We start from the raw sequence: 12,835 nt of genomic DNA, 5'->3' as shown, positions 1-12,835 counted from the left end.
AGGACAATTTATATAATGATATAAAGTATATGCTTTTGTAAGAACAGAAAAAGAAAAAACATCGAACCCTGGGTTCAAACCCCCGAAGGTTCATGCTGTGAGCGACAGTGCTAATCGCTGCACCACCAATTATTTATTGCCCCGTGACGTTATATTCACAATTCCAAAATTCAAACAATTACAATATATTACCCCTCTGGCCTACAGAGCTCTTTTTTTTTCTTCAGGACATCCTCTGCATTGTCCTGCCCATGTACAACTAGTCAACAATGTTGCTATATGTGCATGTGATTTACTTCCAGTCTTCTCGTCTTCTACTGCTTGCAATTTTCATGGACCCGGATCATTGCTGCTCCTGGCTATATTTTAGCATATTCTTGATTTGCTGATTAAAATAATTTGCACATTTTAGAAAATGTTTTAAATAGTCAACACTTTCCATTTTGGGCCTCAAGTGTTCTTCACTTCACTCCACTTTCACCCCGATTTTCCTGTTTACTGAACCCATCATATTTTGTGTATTATTAGCTGTGTATTTCACTGAAACAAACTATACACAGCATACTAAACACTCCCAGTTAAAAAGGTCCATTTACAAATTGGTTGAAAGGTCTGGAAAACTACTGTTTGGATTTTTGATCTTAGATTTTGTGACACACTGTGTTCCCAAATGTCAACACTGATATGTTCACCAAAAAAATTGATTTATCTTAGCTTTGGTTATGAATTAATGCATCATGGAAAAACTCAAGCCTGCGTGGTTGGGCTCTTCATTCGCTTTATCATATGCAAACTGATCCTCCACATAATGACGAGGAGCTACACCAGCCTGTGTAGACCAGATTGGACCAATAATTTTGCATTTTCCCATTCAGCCTCTCAACTGCAGCACCACTATGGACTTCTCTTAGTAAAACTTGAGCATACAAATGCAGCACAAACCAAAGTCATTGTCATTCTGTTTTAGAAGAGTTTCACTTAAAGTTGGATAATAATGTGTTTCCCTGCTGATCAGAATAGAAAACAGCAGTAACTTTGATTTTGATTTTTTTATTTTTTTTTAGAGCTGCAGTTTGTGCAATTCTTTGTTCGGACATTTTGTGGTCGGGAGTGACTTTAGTTCAGAGCTGGATCTCGAACTGTTACATCAAATATCAACAACAAGAGACAATTTAAGTTAGATAAAGTACGGTATACAAATAAAAAAAAAAGATTATCTTTTTTGCAGTGCTCTGAATTATTTATCAGGATCTGGTCTCCTGAATTGTGTTTTGTTGCAGCAGGTCATAAAAAAAAAAAGATACAGCACTGAAACATAAATACAGAGAAATAATCCAAACCCAGGAGGGCAGACATAACCCCCGGTTGAAGGATCTGATTAGTTTGAGGGGGCAGCTGCAACCTGCCAGCTGGCATATGCCACAGTGCCAGATGGTCAGCTCATCAGTGGCTGTTTAGATCAACAGCAGGCTGCTAAGAGCCCAAAATACATTAAATCGCAGGATATTTTGTTCTGACAACCAGCAGAGGGAGACCGTGTTAATGTGATCTTAGTCACATTATGAGGACAACCAGGCCCCTGTGGGAAAACTAGAAAGATAATGGCTTCATTGCGATATTAAATAAAGTCTTAAACCTTCTTTATGAGAGGAGAAGAACTAAATAAAACACAGCATTACTCTGAAGAAAGGTTTTTATACAAGAGAACCACAGACAGACACTGCGTGAAACCTTTTAGCAATTTTAACTTGTCTCAAGAGTTTTTCCAAATTCACACTATTAGCTTAAAGCAACAAAAAATAATAAATTCATATTTCTGTACAACCCAGCAGCAGGAATTACTGTACGTGTGAGGACCCTGAACGCACCAGGTTCACTGTCCAAATATGCCGAATCACTGCAGCACAGAAACAATTTAGAGTCTGTAAAAACATGATAAAAAAATTGAATAATGATAAATTGTTGCTCTTTGTACTTCAAAGAAATTACCTTTGGGTTCAGAGAGAACCGAATTGCTCTTACACACACATACTATATATAATACAACATAAAAACACTCAGAACAGTATGTAGCCTGCAGCAGCAGTCCAGTTTGTGCCTGAAAGTGTTTTGGTTTCAGTTGAACCAGGTGGTGTTGAGCTGCGTCTGTTTTTTGATGCTGGTGTCCAGCTTGAGGACCTCTCTGATTGCCATGGTGGCGTAGGTCGACGGAGGCAGGGAGAACTCCATCCGCAGAGCGCGGTACTTCCCCTCTGTCGGGACAAAGGAGAGAAGAACTGGATCGGGCTGTGTGCGTCCTGAACTCTCATACTTAATTTCTATTTTGTCATAATAAAAAATCTCCAAAAACAGATTTTCTTCTTGTGCCACATTCATTATGGTGGGAAACGTCAAAGACCTGCTACAGCCGAGCTACACTACACACTTGGTTTGTATTTTCAGTTTTTGTTTTAAATGTGTGGCGTGGTTTTTTTTTTTTAAACACCTCTGAGCTGCCTTTTAAAGGGCCTGATGTATTGGATACATGTATATGGGCATGTGTGCTCATTTGTGTCCTTTAGTTTCATCGCATGTATGGCTGCAATTGCAAAACAGTCCTGAACGTGGCTGTCTGAACTAAATCCCATTTCACTCACACTTCTGGAACAAAACCAAAGAGGCCAACAATGAGCTTACCTTTGTTGAAGACAGGAGCAGGTTTGTTCTCCAGTTTCTCAAAATCCGTGTGCACCAGAGAGATCCTGGGGTCGTCGTACTGGATCACCTCCCTGCACACGACAAACACAAATAACACAACACACCGGTTTATACACCGCCCGCTGTGAAATGTTAAATTACAGAAAAAAGGCTCAATGCTAAAACAAAGTGTACTGCAGTACACAATGACAGCATCGTTGTTTTCACAGTGGTAGTGTTACACCATGTCTTTACACAAAGCTGACATGAGTAGTGAGTGCTCCGTCTGTGTCTCTACTGTTGCGCAAGCGGCTCAAAAGTGGAACTTTGCCAGTCCTAATATGGACATACGGTGGGGACGCTGTTCTCGGGGTTATAGTCAGCATTTCTCTTCCTCCAAACACAGCGAGTCGAGTTGATGCCAAAGAGCTCGATTTTGGTCTCATCTGACCACCTCACCTTCTCCCAAGCCTTCTCTGAATCATTCAGGTGTTCATTGGCAAACTTCAGACGGGCCTGTACATGTGCCTTCTTGAGCAGGGCGACCTTACGGGCGCTGCAGGATTTGAATCCATTACGGCGTAGTGTGTTACCGGTGGTTTTCTTGGTGACCGTGTTCCCAGCCGTCTTGAGATCTTTAACAAGTTCCTCCCGTGTAGTTCTGGGCTGATCCCCCACCTTTCTCTTGATCATCGATACGCCACGAGGGGAGATGTTGCGTGGAGCCCCGGGCCGAGGGCGATTCATGGTCATTTTGTGTTTCTTCCATTTCTGTTCCGTGGTGAACCAAATATCTTAGTCTGCCTCCTCCGAGACCTGATCGACACACAGAGGGCCTCGCGGCAGTGGTATTTTCCAGACAAGGCCGGACCATCCCTGTAAGTCCCTCCCCTTCCTGGCACGGTAGGGAGGGCTTCGGTACGGCTCCAGGAAGTGCTAGCTATATTGCCCCACCCCAGTCAGGCTAATAGAGATGAAAATAGCAGATGAACAGATACGGAAGAAAGGCTAGGAAGTACGGAGCACGACACACACGACCGCCCGACGCGACACTACACAGGAGGCGTTCAGGGACAGTGTTGAGCGTAGGTTACCTGCATTTTGAGCCCAATACATAATGACAGTAGTTACGCACATAAAATAGAGAAAAATAGAATTAAAGCCTAAAAATATGCTTCGGGTGGCAGCTATGCATGCGACATGTGAGCCAGCGCGCCAGTGGTGTAGACAGCTGTTGATTAACATAGAAGTCTATTGTTCTGTCGCGTGCAGTAAAACAGACGAGTTAAAAATACGACTGAAACGCCTCCTGCGGAGACAGCCCATTACTCTGTAAAGTCATTCTGCTTGTTAAAAAGATCAAATGTTTGGGGCTCTGTATGATTTAAAGGTGTGCTAACCAGCTGACGTCACTGGGTCTGATGATGATCCGTCTGTAGGCTCCAGCCAGAGAGTAGTCCTTCACTTTGTGTCTCATGTTGTCGATGTCCAGCCCGTCAGCAGAGAGCAGCTCTCTGTAACCTTTACCAACTGACAGAAACATACAAACAGCACCGATAACGCAACACGATTACATTCTCACATCTACATGTATATTTCATTTCCCCTTCTGTTACAAGTTTACTTTAATTTGTTGGGTTTTTAATGATTCTATGATTTTGTTAAACCACTCATTACTTCTATATTTTGTTCTCTTTCAAATCTCGGTATCTCACTCATGATATCAGAGAACTGGGGTACATCTGTAACCTAAAGGTGGATGTTTTTCATCAGGAATGAATTCATTTGGCTTTTTTATCAATTTAAGCTGACAGTTTAAAAAAAAACAAAAAAACTTGTGTGTACAAAAAAACCCAGGTGTTTTCATTTGCACACACATCAGCATTAAAACCACCCAGTGTTGTTTTTCTCAGCCGTCTTTTCATGTAACATACAAATAAATGAACTTGAAATCACAGATCCACTTCTTACTGTGGTGAGACGGGTAGATGACATCAAACCCAGGGAGTGGCATCACAATGTCATGGATGGAGTGACTCTCGGCCTCCTCTGCAGACAGCACGTGTGCTTTGGCTTCAGAAACACACCAGAGACAAACATCAGAGGTCAATATTTCCTATATAACATCAGGAAATATGTCATCAAAAGCTAAAAATGCAGTTTGAATAACACTTGCAATTGAAGTCTGATGACATCACGTGTATTTTTGATGACCAATCATATTATTTGACTGTTTAAAAAACACAAAATATTGGCTGAGAGTTGCTTTTTTCTGTAGACTTTATCTGGGTAGAAACAAGCAGACTACTTGCTTTTAACTGCAAAATAATCCTAAGTGGTTTGAAAACATTTTTTAAACATGTTCCTTCAACCAATTTGTCATTCTTTAAACAAACTCTGGTGAAGGCGGTGGTTCAGCACAGAGGGAACTGCACTCGTTTACTTTCTTACAGAAGGGTAGCTGGAAACGCTCTCATTTCTAATCGAAATGTGAAAACGAAATATGAAGCTGCAGCCACCAGCTTTAGTTTAGCTTGGCATAAAACTGCTCGGCCTGGTCTGTCCAAAGGTAAAAAATGTTCCACTTACACCTGCTGGTAACATGTGATCTGTATCTGACATCTGATCTGAGGGTCTTTGCATTTACACCTGCTATTAAAATGCGTCCCGTTATCTCAACTGTGCCGCAATTTGATCCGATCTCAATGTGCAAGTGAGTGAGGTGGGCTGGCTGATTGAGTGTCCCAGGTACTTTGGGGGCTCCATTTCGTTTTACGTTGCTAAACTGGAGCTAACTGGAGCTTTTGCCGTGGTTGGCAGAGGAAGGTGACTACTCACTAGCTGTTTTTTTGTGTTTTTGCAGAATCTGGTCACTCTGTACAGACTGTATTTACATCTGTGTTGGATCACAAAGCTGGTCTGACCACCTCCAAATACAGTAAATACGATACAGTCTGCATGCATTTATACCTTGTATTAACATGTTTTACTTAACTAGACAAGGTTTCCAGACAGAGATTGCAGTATTGCAGTAAGTGTAAATGAGGTAAAAAAAAAAAAAAAAAAATCAGCCAACTAACACCTATAAATATTGCCAAAACAGATTATATCTCGTTTGATTAGCCTGTACAAATACATGTATAAAAAAAAAAAAAAAAAAAAAAAAAAAAAAAAAAAAAAAAAAACCAAACAACAATGTCCTTTAATAATCAGGTGTTAGGCAACGGAATGAAAAGGAAAATGTCTTACTTCCTCTGAGCACCAAGTCCCCCTCCACAGCCTTCAGGCCAAAGGCTTCGTGTCTGCGACTCACCATGGTGTTCCACACCACGCTCTGGTAGCTGTGGATGTACATCAGACGGTTGTTACGAGGGATCTGGAAAAGAGCAAAGAGGCAACAGCTTCAGTAAGAGCACAACATTAATATTGATGTCACTTGAACAAACTGGCTCTTAATTTCTTGAGGCTTGTGGCTGATCTGATTCCCTGACCAAAATATCAACAGCTGAGCATTGTGGGTAATGTAGCCACCAGGTTTTGGGAAATCTGTGGAATAAAAAGGCGAAGTTTCTGGTTCAACTGCAACAGTTTTGATGCGTCAGCATCCCATATTTTTCAACTGTTTGTTGTGAGTTTGATCATTTTATGTGACTGCAATACTAAATCTGTGGAGTACTCTTCACAGACATATATTTACACATCACATTCAAATAGTCAATAAAATATATTTTTTTTAAATCCATAAGTAACTGCAACAATCTTCCCGTTTTATTTACTTTAGCAAACGGCATTACTGACAGAAAACTAACCAGTCCAAAGGCAGTGACGATGTTTTTCTTGCCATACATAGACAGGCCTCTCAGTAGCTGTCCTTCCACACAGCGCTTGTTGGGCAGCTTTTTTAGCGCCGCCTCTGGGTCCTGAGTCTTTGCCCACTCTTCCCTGCAGCGGACCAAAAACTCTTTCTCTGCTGTAAGAAGCAAACAAGATGATGGGAAGTTTGAAACACATTTGAACCGCTTAACAGGTAGAGGAAAAGAGAGTGAGAAAAGTTTATTACCTCCGGGACGAGGTTTGAGGATCAGATCTACCACCTCGTTCCAGTTGTTTTTCAGAATGGCCCTGTCGCAGACAAAAAAGGAGGGAAGGACACTTCAGTTTACTGTCCTGGCAAATTATGCCACATCATGAAGTTATGCACGTATTTCCGTGTCGTGACCTCACCTGCCAACGTGTTGTGTGGGCACTGCTGTGGTGCCAAAGCGCTGCATGCCATAGTAGTTGATGAAGCCTGTCTGCTTGAGGGATGTCAAGGCCTGAGAGACCTGCTCATCTGTTCCTGAGATGTTCCTGATATCCAGATAAAACATGAAATAAAACAGCGTGCTGTGACAAACCGGCCATAGTTCCCTCTAGTTTGTACTGATTTTATTGGCAAATATTAGCCAATCGCTGATATACCGGTATCATGTATGTTGGCTGATATGAAAACTTTTTCTTAAAAGGACATAATGCGGAAAAAGATGCTTGGGGAAAATGAAAATTGTTGTATTTGTCTGTGTGTATTTTTTTACTCTCTTACGTCAGTATCGGCCACAAAAAAATCAAGAGTATCGGTTGTGCTTGACCTGAAGAGTTAATGCTAGTCATTAATAAATCAAGCACAAATATAGTAGTCATACTTAATTAACTGAACATCACGATTACACTAGAAGATTCCCGCCGAGACACTAGTTTATTATAGTCTCGCAGACGCAGGTTTTCTTCAGCTCCATTGAGCCTGCATCATGGTTTAACAATTGAAGAGCTTTTAAATGAAATTCTGTGACCCATTCATTACAATGCAAAACACCAGTGAGACAGTTGTACCGTCTATGAAACGTGACAGACAATCGCTTATAAGCAGTTTTTGAGAAAATATTTACATAAGTTTTAGCTTTACATGCTCTTGTTTTAATGCCCACAGCTGAAAGCTGACCAGCATCCAAACAACAGTAATGTAACGCACTGTATGTATACAAGGATCTTCTGACCTGATGACCACAGTGAAGTGGTTTCCCTGCAGCTCTCCCAGCTTCAGAGGGTGGTTTTTGTAGCAGAAGTTTCCGAGCTTGAGGTTCATGAGGCACTTGTTGAGATGAGACAGCCGCTCTGCTGTGATCCTGAGTGAACAGTGAAAAGGTTACTTGAATAATTGATCCTGTGCAACAAGCTGGCACGCCAGAGATTATCTACCCAGTAACAGCAGAAAATTAAAGAAGGTAAGCACTGATTATTGCAGTAATTTGCTCACAGCTTTGTACACTCACTTGAGCACCGCTATTTCCTGCACAGTGATGGCCCTCTTGTCCTTGGTTCCCATGTAGGAAAACATGTTGGGTCTAAGCCTAGAGAGGGATGTGTCATTACACACATGTGAGTTCATTTGGCTGTTTGTGCGCTCCTCTGTCTCCGTTATTATTAGATGATTCGATTAATAGGCAAATAAAAAGTGCTACATCCAGACCTGAGGAACTTTGACAGCACATTGATAGCGTCCATGGTGTCTTTGTTCTCCTTGTACAGGACAAAGTGGCAGAAACTACCACGGTTTTTGGGCCAGAAGTGTTTCCTTGGAGCTTTTAATGGAGACAGAAAAAAATGCAATGAAAAACACAGTTTTCAATTCAATTGAAAAATACAAATCACTTTAAAAGGTCTCCCAATATTTCAGCAATAACCTTACAGACTCTCTATTTCCAAATATTTCTGAGCAGTGGGCCAAAAACCTAGTTTGTTATCCGGATTGTTTACTACTGCAACACATGATGGAGAAAAAAATTAAACCCGATATTACAACACAGAGCAATTTAACCATGTTTAGCAACCAACACCTAACTCCATATGGGTTTTACCACTTTCTCTGTGCTGTGTGGAGAACAGGTTCTTACCTGCAGCTGTTTTGACCTCTATCCACCAGAGAAGAGCAAAAGGAGGATAGAATAACGTTACTAAGAAAGAGATTCTTATGGAGCGTGGGACGGGTGGTCAGGGGTGAGGCCTCATGCATGGGCCTGAGAGTGGAGTGTGCTACTTAAATGGTTTATGAAACACAAGTGCAGGTTTTTTTCCACCGATGTGGCTCTGCTAATCTCTCCTGTCCTTCAAATTGTTCAGTCGAAACCTACATGAGAGCATTCCACTAAGGTTAAAGGTCGGTCCAGGAACCAAAACGCTGCCAGTTTTTAAACCACTACGAGTCCACATCTGAGCAGAATCATGCAGGTGTGTTGACCATGCATGTGCACATGTGCATGCATTGTAATTTACTGCTCTGGACGACATGCGCTGCAGTGAATAAAAGTAAAAGTAAGATGGACATGCAGTAAATCCTTTGATTATTACATGAATCTACTGTTCCAGAGTTCAGGTTGTGTTTCCTCTCCACATACCTGCTAAAGCCTTCTTCCCAGCAGTGTGGTACGCCACTATAAACTTGCGCCCTTCCTTCTCTTCTGTCTTTGTTTCCAGACCGGCAAACTGAGTCTTGATGGCTTTGTGGACCAGCGTCCGTTTCTCTTTAGTATCATCCAACACCTACAGATGTTAAAGAGATGAGTAAGAACTTAACATAAAAAAAATAAATTAAACAAAAAGTCTCAATGACTTTGAAGGGATGTTATCTTTTTAAATGATGGTGTTTTTATTCTGAAAAGACGGGTGCACTCCTGTAAACTCACCTCGATGGAGACACTGCCCTCTTTATTCTTGAAGAACTGCAGCTCACCGAGCTCCTTTTTCTGCTCCTCAGTTAGCACCTCGATATCGTTTGACTGCTGTTCAGCCTCTGGGACTTCCTAAAATAGTAATAACATCACAAAAACCTCAGGCAGCATGAACTGATCTGATTCAGGGATCTGAAAACACAGGTTCAAGGTTGTCTTTACTGCGTGTGTTGTGAACTGTGTCAACATCACATTTAAAATGATTTGGATAGCCAAGTGTACGTGCAAGAGGAATCAGAGGCTGCTTTCACACTTGGTGCTCCATACTTGTAGGTAAGGGTGAATGCTGTGTATCGTACTCCAGCATTGTACAGATTGGTCGTACTTATCTGGAAGCGCTGTGAGACTTGTGGACACGTTTAAAACGAGTTCTGTCTCTTACTGGCTTCAATAAGTCAACAAACTCCCCTTCAGTCCACTTACATAAGCAGCCATGTTGGTCAAATCTTAAATATAATAAAGAGAAGTGCTATCTTACCTCAGCCTCTGCTGGTATAGAGAGGTCATCTAAATGCGACACCGTGCCTTGCTTGTTGATTTCATGCACAACAAAATCTGAATATCTGAGTAAAAACAACAAGAAATCACCTGTTATACAAATCAGACTAAAACATTTTAAGGCAAATCATCTACTGGCTCTTGAAGGAGAAACAAACCTTTCCTTTAGGATTCCTGAGAAGCCCTCGTGGTCACTGACGTACTTCAGGATGCCCACATCCAGCTCAGTGAGGCCGTGCTTCATCATGTCAGCAAAGGTCTCACCATCCTCCTCTCCATCACTTGCTCCCCCTTCTGGCTCTTCCTCCCCATCTTGGTGGGAAGGACCTCCGTTTTTGTGATCATTCTCAACTTTTGGTTTCTTTGACGGTGTGTCTTCCTCTTCATCCTCCGGGCAGCTTCTCTTTTCCCCAACCTGGGCAGGGGCAGGTCCGGGCTCGGATTCAGCCATCAGAGCCAAACTGGGACAACGGGAAGGGGGGGGGGGGGGGGGGGACAACGTTTTAACACATTACAAGCAAATACATCAGCTAAGGGACAATCCACCAATTTTACAAATAAAATTTGGCAGGAGTACTCATAGCAGTTGTGTACTGTATGTCCTCGGCCACCTGCGTTATTTTTCCCACAGACTTCAGAAAGGTCAGAGTTTGGCCTTTGTTGTGCAGCAGACAGAAGAGAGACGACAACAAAGGTGCCTCGCTGCCCTCAAACCAGGGAACAGGATATTTAGTGTACAGAACATTTGTGACTTTTAGCAAGTCTACCAACACTGAACAGCCCCTTTCGTTGACGTCATCAAGTTAACAGAGTGAATGTCATGCAGCAAGTCAAACACAACCAAAGTAACAGGCTACAAAAGCCGTACTTGCAGTTGTCTGCATTGACATCAACGCAAAGTACAACCGTATGTTGATAAGTCAGTGATGACCAGCCTGCATTAAATGGCCTAGAAAACGATGCTACCGACTTACTGTTCGTGAGGCTGAGGGAGCAGGAGACGGGTGCAGATCTGGGAAACACTCCTGCTGCTCCTCCTCCTCCTCCTCCTCCTCCACCACCTGCTGTACACTTGCAGAGACCTCTTGACGGACCCGAGCTCGACGCAGGCGCTTACAGGACAAAATGAACACGTTACACGCCACTCACAGATCAGCAAGAGACGCAGGCGACTTCTCTCCGAGAGAAAAAAAAAAAAAAAAAAAAGCTAGCTAACGTCGACGGCAATGATGTTTTTAACGAGCAAAAGTGGACTGAAAAATAGGTGTGGAGAAAGCGAAAAGCGCCGTATTTTAGAGCCACGATTCAGATGTAACTTTACCTGCGGCTGGTGAGATTCAGAAGAGGGCGGACGGCAATGAACGCCAGCTTTTCTCACACGTGTGTGTGTGTGTGTGGGTCGGTTACGGAAACAGTTCCTGCCCCAGAGCCCGCCCCCTGCAAATGGTTGGTTCACAGGGCCTGTCAATCACAGAGTTACGCTGCCTTCGTGTTATGTCGGCAGACTGCGAGGAACAGGAAACACACCATGTACTTGTACTTTTTACTTCACTAAATTTTCGAGACATGTTTAGTTACTTTACAGATTAAGATTCTCCCATACTAAACAGATGAAAAAAAAAATGTCAGTAAAAAAAAATTAGGGAAACTTGGAGTAATTCCTTGATTAGTTTACTCGTCAATTTAAGGCTACAAATATTTTTTTTATAACCAATTATATGATATTTTACATGCTAAAACATTTACAGTTCCAACTTCTCAGATGAGGGGATTTGCTGTTTTTACTTTTTACGTATTAATTATTTTAATTTATGTCTAATAATGTTGCGGTTTGGACCTCCGGTTGGACAAATTTAACATGGTTCAGGTGTCCAAACAATTAATTGATAATTAGCAGATTACCCAGTGTATAATATCAATATAATCCATTTGTATTTAGAAACCAAATACTTTAATTAGTCATATTTATCTAATTAAATACTACATAATGTTATTTCAATACTATTAGACATTTTTTCCCACTAAGTACTTCTTTAAATAACATTTTCTTCACTTTCTCCTGTCATTTTCTACAAATGAAATATATTCACAAATGTAAAATTTTGAATGAATCACAAACAGTAGATGAAGACCTATGCGTAGTTTTCATTGAAATTTTGTTTTAGAGAGAGCATATCAGACCCAAATCATTGGGCCTTATCCAGTGGAATAGTTTATATTGCCTACATCTTTAAAAATGCTTGGAAGAGATCTTCATGTTGAATTTAATAGCCCACTGTCATTGCCTTCACTTGCAGCCATTAGTTGTTGACAGTACTTTAATTTTTTTTTTTTAATTTTCCAATATATCAATGGGTTCGATCCATATCTACTACTGTCACTACATAAAACTATCAGGTTCACCAACCACCACAGGCGCCGTGGCTTAGATGGTTAAAGCGCCTGTCTAGTAAACAGGAGATCCTGGGTTCGAATCCCAGCGGTGCCTTTTCACAGGGTTGGACTGCACACTGCTTCAAACGAGATGACGTGAGTATGAAGTTAAAGGTTCAACTGGAATGATGTATTTCTCAATGGCCATTTTACTAATATGATGACTTTGCCACTTCTTGATTAGTAGATTTCAAGTCAGAGCAGATATTCATTAATAAGAAAAGATGGAAAATGGAAATGTAACTGCATGTCACAATTACTGTTAAAAACATTGAGGCAATTTGGATGCAACCGTCTTTATGCAGTTTTTTTTTTTTTTTTTTTTTTTCCCCATCTCTTCACACAAAAAAAATTCTGGGTTATTTTAATAACCCAACTGTTGGGTTGGTTTAACCAAAGTGGGGTTATGAATATTAACCACTGGGCTGGAGATGACTCATAATGATTGAAGTCCACCATTTTAA

The 12,835-nt window shown here is 41.4% G+C and overlaps 1 protein-coding gene and 1 non-coding gene across 6 annotated transcripts; one reads left to right on the top strand and one right to left on the bottom strand.

Annotated features, from left to right (window-relative positions):
- Positions 1-1,675: 1,675 nt before the first annotated feature.
- Positions 1,676-11,353, bottom strand: pus7 (pseudouridine synthase 7). 5 transcript variants are annotated; one of them, XM_069162687.1, is made up of 19 exons: positions 11,260-11,353; positions 10,913-11,050; positions 10,550-10,645; positions 10,097-10,399; positions 9,919-10,003; positions 9,396-9,512; positions 9,108-9,252; positions 8,607-8,624; positions 8,183-8,294; positions 7,986-8,063; positions 7,710-7,838; positions 6,901-7,026; positions 6,737-6,798; positions 6,486-6,646; positions 5,926-6,052; positions 4,648-4,749; positions 4,077-4,206; positions 2,677-2,768; positions 1,676-2,252 (listed from the first exon to the last, which is right to left on the bottom strand). In XM_069162687.1, exons 4-19 carry the CDS (start codon positions 10,387-10,389, stop codon positions 2,116-2,118), a joined length of 1,914 nt encoding a protein of 637 aa, XP_069018788.1. In that variant the 5' UTR covers positions 10,390-10,399; positions 10,550-10,645; positions 10,913-11,050; positions 11,260-11,353; the 3' UTR covers positions 1,676-2,115. The 5 variants fall into 5 exon arrangements, with proteins under 5 accessions (XP_069018788.1, XP_069018785.1, XP_069018790.1 ...); XM_069162684.1 differs by lacking the exon at positions 10,550-10,645; XM_069162689.1 differs by lacking the exons at positions 8,607-8,624; positions 10,550-10,645.
- Positions 11,354-12,352: 999 nt separating this feature from the next.
- trnat-agu (transfer RNA threonine (anticodon AGU)) lies at positions 12,353-12,426 on the top strand. The gene has a single exon. It is a non-coding gene; the product is annotated as a tRNA-Thr (tRNA).
- Positions 12,427-12,835: the final 409 nt, after the last annotated feature.

The sequence above is a fragment of the Embiotoca jacksoni genome, unplaced genomic scaffold, assembly GCF_022577435.1.
Source record: "Embiotoca jacksoni isolate LCO1_2020_lvr unplaced genomic scaffold, fEmbJac1.0.p SCAF_3, whole genome shotgun sequence".
NCBI lineage: Eukaryota > Metazoa > Chordata > Actinopteri > Embiotocidae > Embiotoca > Embiotoca jacksoni.
Note: the sequence above shows the minus strand (reverse complement) of the source record. Positions and strands in the feature narration are given on the sequence as shown.